Below are 14,361 nucleotides of genomic sequence, written 5' to 3'. Positions count from 1 at the left end.
CTTGATAACACAATGCAATTGCAGTAGGATGTAGTATTTATTAAATGTACCCTCTCATATTTGAATCAGATTTGTATAATAACTACGATTAATATCAATCAGCATTAAAAAACAGTCACTAAAGTTTACAGCTACTACAGTTTTATGTGCGTCTGCAAGTCTGTGTTACAAACTTTCATCTCAAAGTTTGAAAGAAGAAAATGTTCCTGGAAAAGTCACTAGGGTTAGCTGGATTTTCCCTTGACATATCACAAAGCTGTATCATGCAAAACAAGCACAAACAGCGATGCCAAAATGTAACATCCTTATTAGTCGAGTCAGATGTGATATATAAACATAGTGAGCATTGCTCAGCTAAAACTAAGTTCTTCCCCTTTTCAGTTGCCAATTCATTTTCCGTTATTAACTGTCCCGCACTAAATCTTATCTAACCGGGAGAGCTGTTGATTCAACTGCATTTTCATTTTCATTGCCTGTGTTTTGCGGCACAGCTGAATTGTATTGTGTTGCACTGTTCCTATTATGTTGACAGCCTCATTTTAGTCAGCGGGCTAGGCTAAATAACAGAAACACTTAGATCCCGTTAAATTACCACCTTTCTGACACAGTTCCAACATAGCGATGTTATAACAGTCACAAAGGTAAGCTTTAGTGCAGAGCTGTTATATTAGAACGCACTGGTTTTCACTCGTGTACTTAATGTTTTGACATGTGCCCACAAATCTGAGGCCCCATCAGCAATCAGTATTGCTTCATATTATTTGCTGTAAATAAGGAGAGAGTTTGAGGATTTAGAAGCTTTAAAAAACACAAGTACAATTTATTTAAAGAGATATTACTAATAAATATTGAGTATTACTATTTCAAAGTCAATAATTAGCATTGGCCGACTAACCGAAAAGGGTGAAACACATGTCAAGTGACTGCTTTAAAATGTTGAGTATTGGCTCCCTACTGCCCCTCTGTATGTTTGCTTATGTAAAGCGTCTCTCCAGATTTTAAGTTATAGTGGTTGCATATATTTCTTGCTTTTGTTTTTATATAATAGACCTGATTTCTTTGGGTAAATTAACAAGCAAGCATTGACACCCTACTGTTAATTCGTGTGTGGCTCTAATTTCCAGCATTGTGTTGTGAGTAGCATTGTGATGAAACATGAATTGGTGAAAAACGTGGCATGAGAACAAAACAAGGGTGTAACAAATGGCAATAAAAGGCAAGAGGGTAAAGTTCCCTCAATATAAAGTCATGTCAAAGTCAAACTAAAGGCTTCAGGAGCTGTGGATGGGACCCTGAAGCATTCTCCAAAAATTGGACGAGTTGCATCCAAAGCATGAATAAAAGCAGAGCAACGTTTGCCCTCCCATCAGCTCAATACACCGAGCCTTGTTAAACAGAAAAGCAACTTCCTCACAGATACCGAGTTGAATACATAAAGAACACATGACTCTAAACAGCAAAAGCCTTGTCAAAGGAGGCTGCCTGGAAGAGTCTCAGAGGATGAGAAGAGTCTCTAATCCACTTCAATCCGCCAAATGCTTGGGGTGTGCTAAGATGTGCTAAAAAGTGCAAACATAATTTCACAGTGGGTGGCTGGAAAAAAGTCGCATTTACTGATAAATCCAAGTTTAACATTTACAGCATTTAAATTTATTTAAATAGTTTTTTTTTTTTCTTGTTGTTGCTACTTTGGACTTGCTCCAAATAAGACTCCACCCTGACTTAGCAGGAGTAGCACTTCATTCTTCAGAGACAAGCTACAGCCTTAGGTTTCCTCCTTTGCAGAGAAGGACTCAGACTGCAGCGGGATAATGAGCCCAAACACACCTCAAAGCTTTGCGAGAACTACTTGAAGACCAAAGACGACCAAGAACCTCTTTGGTGCATTTACAGATCATAGGATATCTGTTACAGTGAAGTTGTGGAGTGCATGCAGCACCAGTAATGCTGCCATTAAAGCAAAAGGAGGCCAGACTAAGTGGATGCTCTAAAATTCATGAACATTTTCCAAAGATTTCACTGAAATTACATTCCATTAATATTTGTAGTGAAAAGTATTAATATATTTCAAATAATAGTGTTAAATTTGAAACAACGGCAAATTAGAAGTATCCTCCCTAGCGGACCCAGAGTCTAATTAATATAACCGTTGAAGGAACTAACAGGAACAGGGTGTGTCGAGGTTTGAAATGCTCTGTGAAACTGCCTCCCTAACATCCTCGTGAATGCCTTCCACAGTTTGCATATAAAAAGGTGCATCCCCTAGATTTCGTATTACAATGGTTGTGAGCAGTCAGCAAACCTGCAGCAGGGGGACTGGAGCGAACCCGAAGACACATAAAACACAGAGAGTCTGCAGTTTAATTCAGCCGTGATCCATTTAGAGTTTTACACGAAAAGAGTAAAATGACTTTTCCAAAGGACACAGGGAGCGAGGATGGCTCATCTAAAAACCTGGCGCGCGGTGCTTCCTCTTTTTAATTTTTATGTTTTTGTCCTTTAAATGCTCTTTTAACGAAGGCCGGTGCGAAATTACAACAGTGTGATGAAACAGGCTCCGTAGATAAAAGCCTAACCGTAGCTTTCTGTACCCTGACAGTGTTTCTGAAATTGTCTGAGATACTGGCAAAAACATAAACTTCACATAAAGACTGATTTCAGAGACACCTGTCAGGCATAACATTATGACCACCTTCCCAATATTGTGTAGGTCTCCCTTGTGCCTCCAAACCAGTTGTGACTCATCAGAGAATGGACATGAGCCTTCTGAGGGTGTCCTGTGGTGTTGTTAATGGGGACCTATGGGTTGAGAAGAGGGGCCTCTGTGGATCATCCCACAGATACTTGATCAGTTTGGGATCTAGTGAATTTGGAGGCCAAGGTCAACACCTTGTCACGTTTTGTCTTTTGAGTTGCTCCTAAACCTGTGTCAGGCTGCATCCTGCTGGGGATGGCTGCTGCCATCAAGGAGTGTCATTGTTATGGGGTGGGGGTGTCTGGTCTGGTCTAGGTGGGTGCTACATGTCCAAGTAACATCCACATGAACGAATGCCAGGGCCAATCATTTCCCAGCAGAACACTGAATTGCCACAAGATGGTCAATGTTATTTACCTCATTCAATTCATTTGCAGCTTTTCCACATGCATTCCACACACAGTCAATCAATCAATAAACCAACAAGCAAGCCAAGGAAACAATAAGTGCATGGACACATAATAATCAATCACAAAATCAGTGCTCATTAAGATCAATAAAATCAGCAGTAGAAATCGAATAAATAAATAAATCCCATGGATAAATAAATCCAATAAATAAATAGATAAAACCTTAAAAAGCTCATCTTAAACGAGTGGGGTCTGTGTTTAAAAGCTTAATAGCAGAAGGAATAAAAGACTTTACATAACGATTTGTCCTACTGAAGGGGACATTATTATAGTCCTACTTTCCTGTTGCTAGAAAAAGATCTAAATTCCTCAAGTAAATTAAATAACTGTACACATAATAGCTTTAAATGGTGTCTTAAATCAGATTAAAGCTGCCCAGCCATTTCCTGAAAAGCCCCCCCACAAAACAAATGGTTGAGAAGCACTGTGTCTGAATGTTTTATTCAAAGTTAGTCATTCCCTCCCAGCTTTTATGCGTCTTTTGAGGGCCTCTGCCTCCTGTTCTGTGGGTGGACGTCCAGCCTGAGAGCCATTAGACGCATTGTTTGTAAATATGGTCGAGCAGAGGCTCAATGGGAAGATAAAATAGTTCTGTTCCAGGGAGCTGTCCTCGGGGCGCGTTAGTCACAATGCTGCCGAGTAGATTTATGGATGCCAATAGCACGGAGAATGGGCACCCTCGATTTAGAAACGTTAATGGGGAGTGATGGAGCGACACTGGAGAAAAAAAAGAAAAGAAGGATGAACGTGAAGTAGAGAGCCTGGACTCTGAAGTGTTCCTTTTAGATTTCTGGCTGAATGAGCTTTTCACTATTGGTCTAAGGATAAACAGCTGCTTAGCTTTAAAATGGTCTGGACAAATTACAGACTGACCTGTCAGAAGAAAAATAACCGTCCAGATATCAGCACATGTGTGTGTGTGTGTGTGTGTGTGTGTCCACATGTCTTTGTTTTAAAAGACAGGAATGAAAAGCCCCCCCAAAAGAACCAACAAAAAACAATGTGGCTTGAAACATGAGAAACATCAGTGGGAAAAACTGAGAGAAAACAGCTAACAGCCATAGGAGGAGAGTGCGGCAGACGGAGAAAAAAAAAAATATCTATTTTTCTCCATCAGGTCTCATGAGATAAAAAAGCAGCAGAGATAAAGCCGGCTGCAAACTAGACAAAAGGTTCAGTGGAGCATATACCTCTAAAGTCACACAAAAACATCCAGCCCTGCCAGAGATTAAACGATTTGCTCCCTGGCACAGCATCTGAACACCCAGGTCGCTATCGCCGGCATATTTGCTAATGGCGCGAATTTGATGTTTGGAAAAAGTGTAGGCGGAAACATAATAATCAAGATCTGACTTTAAGTTGAAGCCAGGCATGTGTCGATCGGTTTTGCTCCGATAGCGTCCAGAATCACTGCATTAGATTAGATAGGGGAAAAAACATACAGTCCAGATCTGTCCATTAACCTAAACTATAGTGTAAATGCTCAACAAGACATACTGGAAGAAGGCATGATCATAGACTATATACAGTATAAAGATGGATGAACCGCTTGTGACATCACTAAACTTAATGTGGAGCAAGTTCAAAGGTCAGTGCGGTAGCTCCGGCCAATGCCATTTGGGCAGCACGGGACTCCTTCTAACTCAAAAATGTGTCATGTTTCTGGTGAAGCAGAACCCAAACGCAAGACATTAAGGTGAGGCAGGAGCAGGCAACAAAATGACTTCAATAAAAACTCAAAAACCCGAACTTAAGGTGCTGCAGGAATGGCAGGGTAAACCAAACACACACAAAAGAAAGTGGTCAAGACCAAAAACCAAGGTAAGGACACAAGAACACAAGGAGCTAAACAGCAAAACAAACAGGGGTAACATGTCAGCCAATTTGACAGCAAACAAAAGGAAAGGCAGGACTATATATACACATGTGGGCAGAGGGGTTAACGAGACACAGGTGAAACTAATGAGGGCACACAGAGAGAAACCAATCCAACAATCAAAGGGGGAAACACAGGAAGTAAAATAGAACCACCAAGGAAGAACTTAGGAAATAGAATCAGGAAACATAAGGAAAACCAAACAGGGTCCCAGAAAACCTTCAAAATTCAAAACCATGACCAAGACGGCTAGAACCTGTGAGCATCTATCTATCTATCTATCTGTCTATCTGTCTATCTATCTCTTAAAGTGACCATGCCCTGTACTGCTTTCTAACTTGTGTTTATTGAACCAACCACCAAAACAAAATTCCTTGCATGTACGAAAACATACACGGCAACATACGTCCGATTGTGCATTTACCCTTGAACTTTAAGCCTCGATAAACAGCCTTGACAGTTGAGTAATTTAAAATTAATCGTGTACGGTTGAATATGGAAATTAGGATAACTCACTTTTGGAGCTAGCCTCTAGTGGCCATTCGAGGAACTGCATACTTTGTAACTTCTGCATTGGCTTCAATTACATAAATAAGAACAGTGTATAATCCAACGTTTCCTTGTGTTGAGTGTTGTGTTAATTAAATGAAAACGCAATGAGTCTAACGGAAATGTTGGCGCTGATTCTGGCTTTAAACTCGCGAAATGGCGCCACCCGTGTATCCCCAGGAAACTAGCTAACTAATTTGGCCAGTGCAAAGAGGTCGGGACGGGTTGTCCATATTTATTCACTTATTCACTAACACTGTGGGGCCGTGTTGTCATTGCTGGGCCCCACAACGCTTGGTTTTAGAGTATGGTTACAGTTGAGTTAGGAGTTAGGATTAGGCTATTAGTTGAGATTGTCGGGGTGAGGTTAAGGGGCTAGGGAATGCGTCATGTCAATGGAAGGTCCTCACAAAGATAGAAACGTGAGTTTGTGTGTGTGTGTGTGTGTGTGTATGTGTTTGTTTGTTTGTGTTTGGGTGCCTGGTCTATAAACCCTAAAGCTGGCTTTCCATATATCTTTAATCTTCTGCTGTATTTCATTTTCTTTTTTATCCCTCTGAAGATTTGTCCCCGACTCCAGCTGTGGCCCCTGTTCAGAGCAGTATGTATCACCGGCAGCTGCTGCTGTAGACAAAATAGAAGAGGAGGTAGAAATAGGCAAGGTTGTAGGTGTGTTGGTGTAGCAAGTAGCAAGTAGCCATCCGTAGCCTTTGCAACTTGTATTTTGGGTGATTTCTAAACAGTAGTTGTGGGAACACCGAGTCATAAGTGACGGCTGCGGTTGAAATCTTTTGTTCAGATGTGTTGTGCAATCCCTGTTACAGTTTCAGTCGGTCTACTGCAGTATAAGTTGCGCTGTACTCCCACCGTTAATACAGTTTTCCCACTCACTCTAACAATCTTTCCTTTATGTAGTCTATAGAGCTCCCTTGTTGCACAATATAGATTATTAGACCTGACAGCATTGTAGTGGAAATCTAACATCTTCAGCTTCTCTTTCATTCCGGGCCACAACTGCTCTCTTTCTGTTCCCAGCTCTGTCCCAGGCAATTCTGCTCATCCTCCTTTAGTTATATAGCTAGCTCCCACCCACGCACGCACACCCCCGTGACACCCCTGCGATCTCATCTTGATGTACCTGAACTTTCAAGTAACAATGGGATTCGGGACGTGGAGTCGTTTCAATCTATTCTGATATGCGCTCCTCATGGCGGTGGGGTGAAATGCCAGCTTTGCTTAACACAGAGTGAAGACTAGATGTCACTCCCGCCCACAATCTCTATATCTTCACCGCTTTTTATGAGGCAAAATCCAGCTCCACTCAATTAAGTCTGGAGCCCTGAATTGCCTTTTTGAACCGTCGCCTTGAAGGGTTTTTCACTGTTCTCAAGCTGCGGGGGATCCTGTTTTTCTCTGCTAATCCTCTTTTCCTGTCTTCTTTCCCCCTTTTCTCTCTCTCTTTCTCTCTCCCTCTCCGCCTGTCTGTGTTTCACTCTCCTCCTTATTTTCCTCCCCCCTACTTCTTCTCTCTTTATCAGTTCCAGCCCTGTTGAACATAAGCTCCTATGTGAGTGACACCTTTGCCAAAATCAGCTGGACTGCCAGAGAAGAGCAGCGCGACTCGCAGCTTTATGTGGCTTATGTGAATAACCGTAAGCTACTTTTCCTGTCTCAGCTTTGCTAAAACTGCATCGCAATTTTAGGCGGCATCGTGTTTATGTACACCTGCGAATGGTTTATATCAACATCTAAAAATATGTCATAAACCCCCACGGCTGCCTCAATCTTTTTTTATTTTTTTGAGATTACCTCTAAATGCATTTAAAGTTATACATAGTGCAACAAAAATACTTATTCATTATTGCTTGGTGACAGCGCATGCTTCTTTTGATAGTGTGACTTGCTGCTTGTGCACTCCTTGTGCTTGGCTGCAGGTGATGGTAACTGGCGGATTTCAGAGGCTATAAACGCCTCTCAGGGTTTCCACGTTATCGACGGGCTCCAACCCGGGGCTGTGTACACCGTGCGCCTCGTGGCCAAGGGGCTGCTCGATAACGCTAGCATTTACGAAGACGTTATCCAGACGCGTGTCAAAGGTGAGAGGAGAGAAAGGCGTCACTGCCTCTAGAGTTTAGTAATCTGAGTTCACACCTGCCCGTGAGAATATCAGCATATTGGTGACACGTCGACTCTGTGACTGACTGACTGTGGCGTACTGAATCATTTTCTTTTAAATCTCTGATCATTTGTTTGTGATATTCCTTCAGAAGAGACAGAGCTCTGTAGTCAAAGGGAATCAAATACAGCGCGAGAACGTAGCTTGAATCTTTCATGTGTTTCACCAAAGAAAAAGTTCTTACTCAAATAGATCAGTTAAAAGTGTAAAGCCTGTGTCTCTGATGTTTCTCTTCTCAGGTGTGGCGAGTCAGGGGAGCGACTTCTCGAGCCAGGCCTGGTTCATCGGGACCATGTGTGCCGTGGCGCTGCTCACACTTGTCGTGCTCATGGCCTGCTTTGTGCGGAAAAACAAAGGCGGCAAGTATGCAGGTACGCCGCCGCCGGCCCAGCGCCAAGACATGTTCTCCATGGAAAAAGGTGGGTTAGTGGGTTCCTTCGTCATTCTGCCTGGGGGAGTGTGGATGCTGCTTTTTTCATTTGGTTTGGACTCCAACCTTGACCCCATGCATGTGGGACTGCATGCCGACCCTCCCGAAGCCCAAGATCAACCCTGTTAGTTCTGCTTGGCACCACTGTTTGCATACCTTGTCAAGCCACGCAAGTGAGAATCAGCTGGCTTTGTTCCTCTACTCCCCAATGCTCACCTGTGCAGACCATCCCGGGGTCTTCCCTTGCATCTTTGTGTTGCCTCGTATCAGAGCCAGATTCTGTCTCACAATGGTTTGTACCTGCGAAGCACCTCTTTAATCTGTTCCTTTCCTCTCAACCTGCTTTCCCGTCTTCTCGCCACCGCACTTCTCCTCTTTGCCTGCAGTAGCTTTTGACATGAAGGCCTGAATATTTCATCAGCTCCTTTGGATTCTCCCTTCTGCCCAGCTAGCTCTTTTCATGAAACCGCTCTTTTGTCTCTCTCAAAAGCAACTGGTATTTTTTTTTTTAATGGGTATTTACGCACAGCCCTGACATCTAGCACTTTGTGCCGACACACAAAAGAAAGGCTTTCCTGATGTAATGTTTACACAGATCTCAAAAGGCTTCTTGGTTGTGACTGTTGAGTTTCGAGTCTCATATAAACTCAGTTGACGTTAAGGTTTAGATAATCTGTTTTTTTCTGAAATCACTGATACTGATTGACAATTATCTGAATTTATATCATAACAACCCTGCTGAACTGTGTGTCCTGCAGTGAAAGAGAAAGAAGACCTCCATCCTGACGTGGAGTCACAAGCAATGAATGATGACACCTTCTGTGAATACAGGTGAGACATACGCCCGCGCTGCAGGAGGAAAAGCTGCAGTGCAGAGGTGTGATAAGGAAATGGAATTTTTTAATCTCCTTCAGATGCATCACGTTGTAGTATTACTAAGCAAACAATCATTTATAAAAATACTTTTCTGGCTGATTTTTTATTTTTTTTGCATGTATCGCAGTAATGTTTTTCCCTTCCCACTTAAAAAGCAAACCTCACATTCATGAGATTTACCAGGACCGACCCAGAAGCCAATGTTCTCATCATTTAATGGGCTAGGTAATCACACGGCGTAGTTAAGAGTAGTGGGAAACACTCAGCTTAAGCTTTGTTCCCCTTTTAGTTGGAATTATGTGCTTTTATTTTGTTGCCAGATTCCGAGTGTGTGTCTCCTTGTTCCCGCACGCATTAGCTGTGTGTTAGTGTGTGTGTGTGTTTGTGCATATTTGCTGCTCATCTCCTTTTATGCCTGTATTTAATTGAGAGTGCACACAGTGTTTCCCGTTTCATCAAAAATTACTTGAGCTTGAAAATCACTCCATGCTTGTTGTCTCCCCGCGTAATGTAATTACAGCTGACTTACACTGTGTAAGCAACCTGGCAATACTGAATGTTTACGTCTAATCATCCTAATTATTGTGCAACGCCTTCTGCATTGCTGTTTCTACTGCTCCTTGGCTTGCAGAGTCACAGTCAAAATTAAACAATTTCCTGGATGGCGTTACGTGAGATTGTCACCAGATTTTACGGACGTGACAGTTCTTGGATAACAGCTGTAATGACTTATTTCTTAAACGTGAAGCGTGAACTAAAGTTAGACTGATTCTTTGACTAGAGCATGATACAGTCCTCCTATAACTTGCATAAAGCATCTATCCCTATTCTTTACCATAGACTGTATATAAATATGGACGATGTGGGGACACATCTTTTGCATTTGCCAAACTGATGCTATTTTCCTGGGGATACGGGCGGCGCCATCTTGCGAGTTTGGAGGCAGAGTCTGCACAGCACGAGACCACTTTATGGAGTGGCTGGCATGGCAACTGATAGTCGCCATTATAACACATCCTGTTTCTATAGCGTCAAATACTAACTAAAACGAAACGTATCCAAAGAATTGGCTCTTGGACATTCATCAACATTATATTAACTACGTAATATGACAGAAACCATCCTTGACAAACAACACTTATTGTATTTTAGTGTTTTAGTTTGGCTCAAGTCCCATCCACTAACATGGAGGAGGTGGAGCTTATGACCTATACTGCAGCCAGCCACCAGGGGGAGCTCTACTTGCTTTGACTTCACATTAGAGGAGCTCTTCCGCCTCCATCTTTATACTGTCTATGTTCTTTATACTGTTTGTTCTTGAAGTTTGGAAGGTAGGTCATTTCACGTCTGAATTCACGCGGCATTACCGGCATTAAAAATAAATGCAGTCTGAAGCCAGAATTAGTTTTCATTTGAGTTTAATTGCTCAGTTTAGCCGCCTGCTGAACCATTACCACTCATAGTTTTAGGCCACCTTTATCGTGGAATGTGTTCTGAAACTAAAGGTTACTGAAACGTTAAATGTTCCTGCTTGTAGTCCCTCTCTACATTTACCCTTTAAACGCTAATTCATGTAGTGGATTAGTATGTATTCTGTGGATTATCCTTAGCAGAGGCCACATTTAACATAATAGCTCCCACTAAAGATAGACAGATTTTAGAAGTACAGTAATTGCTGATGGAAACTATCTTACACTCAGTGAAGTAAGCCTAAACTAAACATAGCAAATCTGGGCCTCTGGGCCTAAAGCAGACAGCTGTTGTACTTCCGTAATAGCCGTTGAATTTCCATTGTTCGCATTGTTTAGCCGCCACGGTGACAGTTTAGGGAAATCGTCTGAATCCTATTTTGCTTGACAGCGCTGCAGCAATCGTGTGACAATGGCGCGTTTGTTTGTGAGCATATTCACCTAAAATAGCCTCTTCTGTCTGCTTTGATTCTGCTCGTCATCACATTATTCAGAACATGATTACTCACAATCCTGCACTCGCTGCCAATTGCATTCCTGTGCTTCTTGCCAAGACTAGAATTCTGTTGAACGGGAAAGAATCCATTGTTTACAGCGGCTACGACCCTGTTTATAGATTATATAGCTTATGGATGCATGAAGCTCAAAATGACTCTGGCTAAAGGTTATATAGATCAATGCCAGTGAATCAGTGATTTAGGCATGGGTAAACATGCTCAATATGATGAGAGGAAGAAAATCTGATGATATCAAGTTCACTTTTCGCCTCCCCAGGCAGGAGGAGTCTTGGTGTGTGATTTTGAGCCACTGCAGATGTTTGTCTGCTGCTATCTGTTTAGAATGCTTCTCATGGTTGGTTTCATGAGGCTGTTCTGAGTACTGTCCCCCCAGAGTGCCCTCAGCCTTACTATGATGTTGTTTTCCTGGCTTTAGAGCTGGATTCAGGGCCCTTTTGTGCCCTTTGAATCTCTGAAGGCGACAGACCACCCACTGGTGTGCCACGTGTCGGGGGAGCTGACAAGTGGTAATTATGCCTCCGATGATTTCTCTTCAGAGACAGGCCTGTGTGGCTTTGCCCCCTCTGTCCACTGCAAGAACAGCAGGTGCCATAGTTGGAGGAGGCTGTTAGCCACCAGAGTGATGTAATATTTTCCTCAGCAAGTTTATGTTTCGTTTCTCAGCTCTCATCTTCACATATTTTTATGTGCAATTTGGGAGAAGGCAGCAGATGCCTGCGAGTTTTCCACCAGACAGCCTTCAAGTAGAATGAATACAACTTCAGGTGCTGAAGTTTTCCTGCTGCCCCCAAACTCAGTCAGCACGGGTCAATGGCGAGACAAATCTAATTACTTTCTGCCGGCTGATGTGCCTCCATCTCTTACCTGCTCTGGAAGGCTGGAGGAAGGCCCGTTCACGGGAACAGCTGAGACTGAGCTGGATCCTGAACAAGGTCTCTAGTGAGCTGGGGCTCAAAAGCACTCAGCCCCATTTTATCGCTGGATTCAAAGTCACTGTGGGCGGCCCGCCGCGGCTGTGGCATTCCACTGCTCTTAGATAACAGCCACTTATCTGCAGCGCTCTGGAGTCGTCAGAGAAAGAAGGTTTGATAAGAGCTGAAATGCGGACCTTGTGTGGCTTGCATCGTAAACGGCCTCATGAAATAGGACAGATAAGATTGGTTATTAAAAGTCCTCAGCGAAGGAGACCCAATTTGTAATCTGTGCTTGAAGCGCATCTCTGCGCTAAAGTCCTGCTTAAAATGTCGAGCTTGTATTTGACACAGGTGTCAACTACAATACGCCTCAAATGGCGCTATCATATATGAGCCACCTGAGCGTATGTGAATGCAGACGCTCTGTGTCATGAATACAAAACCAAAGGAGAGAGACAGAGGGAGAGGGAGAGGGAGAGCGGTGTTACCAAACATGGGTAGTTTAGGGAATTACAAAAAGAGGACAGGGAGGAGAAATATCCTCAGTGCTTTGAGGTGACCCCGCGTCTTGTAGTGAGACACCTGCAAGTTGGCCACTTGCCCAGCCCTAAATTGGCATCTAATCTCCTCGGCCCGCGTGTGGGGCCCCTGGGAATACCAGGAATGACAGGCTGTTTGTCTGGGATTGCATATGCCCCACCTCTTCTCCCTTTTTCTCCCTTTCTCAATCTCAGCTTCCCCGACATATATACACACACAGACACACACACACACACCTCCCACTCGGCTTCTTTCTCACTGCACTCTGGCAATTTCCATCGCTGGCTCTGGAGAGATTTGAAATTGCCTTTGGTCCTGAAGCCTTGGCAATTAGCAATTAGTGAAGTGATTGTAGCAAACCCTCCCCGTCTCCCTTGTGTTCCTTTCCTGCTGTGCAGACGCCGCATCCACCCCTGCCTACTGCCTGTAGTGATGCATTGAAACCATAAGAATTTGCTTAGTGAGTGGGAGCCTGTGTGTCAATTAGTGTAGCCGAGCATTTAATAGTCTATATGTTGTGAACATTTTCTGTGTGCTGGTGTACGTTTTGTGTTTGTTCTTTTAATGTGTGTGTGAAAGGCATGCGTGTTGCTTCCAAACATCTGTCTGCTCCATCTGCTACACAATGTGTTTGCTTATGCGCCGCACCGCTGACCCCTGGCCATCCCTCTGTGTTCTTGTCGACGGCAGTGACAGCGACGAGAAGCCACTGAAGGGCAGGAGCTCATGTTCCCTGAGCGGAGACAACGTGGCCGGAGACGGCGTCAGCAGAGACAGCATGGTCGACTACGCGGAAGGCGACGGAGAATTCAGCGAGGACGGCTCATTTATCGGCGAATATTGCGGACGCAGGCAACGGGGCTCTGTTAGCGAGCCCACTGGACCCGGCCCTGTCACAGCATAAAGCCAAGCTCCAATTGAAACGGTCTGCTTCAAATCCTTCCAAGAACACATTTGAAATTCAGCTTCTCTCGCATTAAATAGAGCTTGAATAGCCAAATAGAGGGGGTAGGGGGGTAAAAATGACTCAAATATGAAGAAAGTTTTACAGCTCGGTTTTTCTCCCTCGGCCTGGAAAGAAAAGAATACATGCACCGTACAAATCAGTGTGAAGAACACAAAGTCTTTGTACATATTGTAAGAGAATGAAATATATCATTTTAGTGTTTCATGTTTTTATTAATAAGAATAAAGTGTTTTTCTACCTTTCAGTCACAATCTACAACAATGTGCTGGTCATTGATTATGTATTTTTCTTTTTTATGCACAGCAGATGACAATAACACACACAGCAGTCATGTAGTCACAAATGCTTTCCTGTTTTTACCTTTCATTTGTTCTTTAAAATGCAAATGCACCAAAGGAACTCAATTGCATAAAGAGGACAACATCAGCCACAACATTAAAACCACTGACAGGAGAAGTAAATAACATCGACCATCTTGTGACTATTCAGTGTTCTGCTGGAAACTTTTGGACCTGGCATTCATGTGGATGTTACTTAGACATGTACCACCCAACTAGACCAGACCAGACCAGACCAGACCAGACACCCCCTTCCCCAGCAGGATGCAGCCTGACACAGTCACACACACAAAAACGGTTTAGGAACAACTAAAAAAATATGAAGAACAGCACAAGGTGTTGACCTGGCCTACAAATTCCCTACTGTAGATCCTAAACTGATCAAGTATCTGTGGGATGATCCACAGAGGCCCCTCCCCTCAACCCATAGGACCCAAAGGCCATCACTAACAACATTCTGTTACCAGACACCACAGGACACACTCAGAAGGCCCATGTCCATTCTCTGATGAGTCACAACTGTTTTGGAGGCACAAGGGAGAC

The 14,361-nt window shown here is 43.3% G+C and overlaps 1 protein-coding gene across 4 annotated transcripts in view; it reads left to right on the top strand.

The window, feature by feature from the left end:
* chl1a (cell adhesion molecule L1-like a) overlaps window positions 1–13,731 on the top strand; it is a 49,113-nt gene extending 35,382 nt beyond the window's left edge. For 3 of the 4 annotated variants that reach the window (XM_084553720.1, XM_084553722.1, XM_084553721.1), the window contains 3 exons: window positions 8,006–8,185; window positions 8,955–9,027; window positions 13,204–13,731. In XM_084553720.1, coding sequence (XP_084409846.1) covers window positions 8,006–8,185; window positions 8,955–9,027; window positions 13,204–13,417 — 467 coding nt within the window. In that variant the 3' untranslated portion in view covers window positions 13,418–13,731. The remainder of the gene's footprint in view (window positions 1–8,005; window positions 8,186–8,954; window positions 9,028–13,203) is intronic. The other variant, XM_084553723.1, reaches the window with a different exon arrangement.
* Window positions 13,732–14,361: the final 630 nt, after the last annotated feature.

The sequence above is a fragment of the Chelon labrosus genome, assembly GCF_963514085.1.
Source record: "Chelon labrosus genome assembly, chromosome: 10".
Lineage (NCBI taxonomy): Eukaryota > Metazoa > Chordata > Actinopteri > Mugiliformes > Mugilidae > Chelon > Chelon labrosus.
This window is presented reverse-complemented; position numbering and strand designations above follow the sequence as displayed.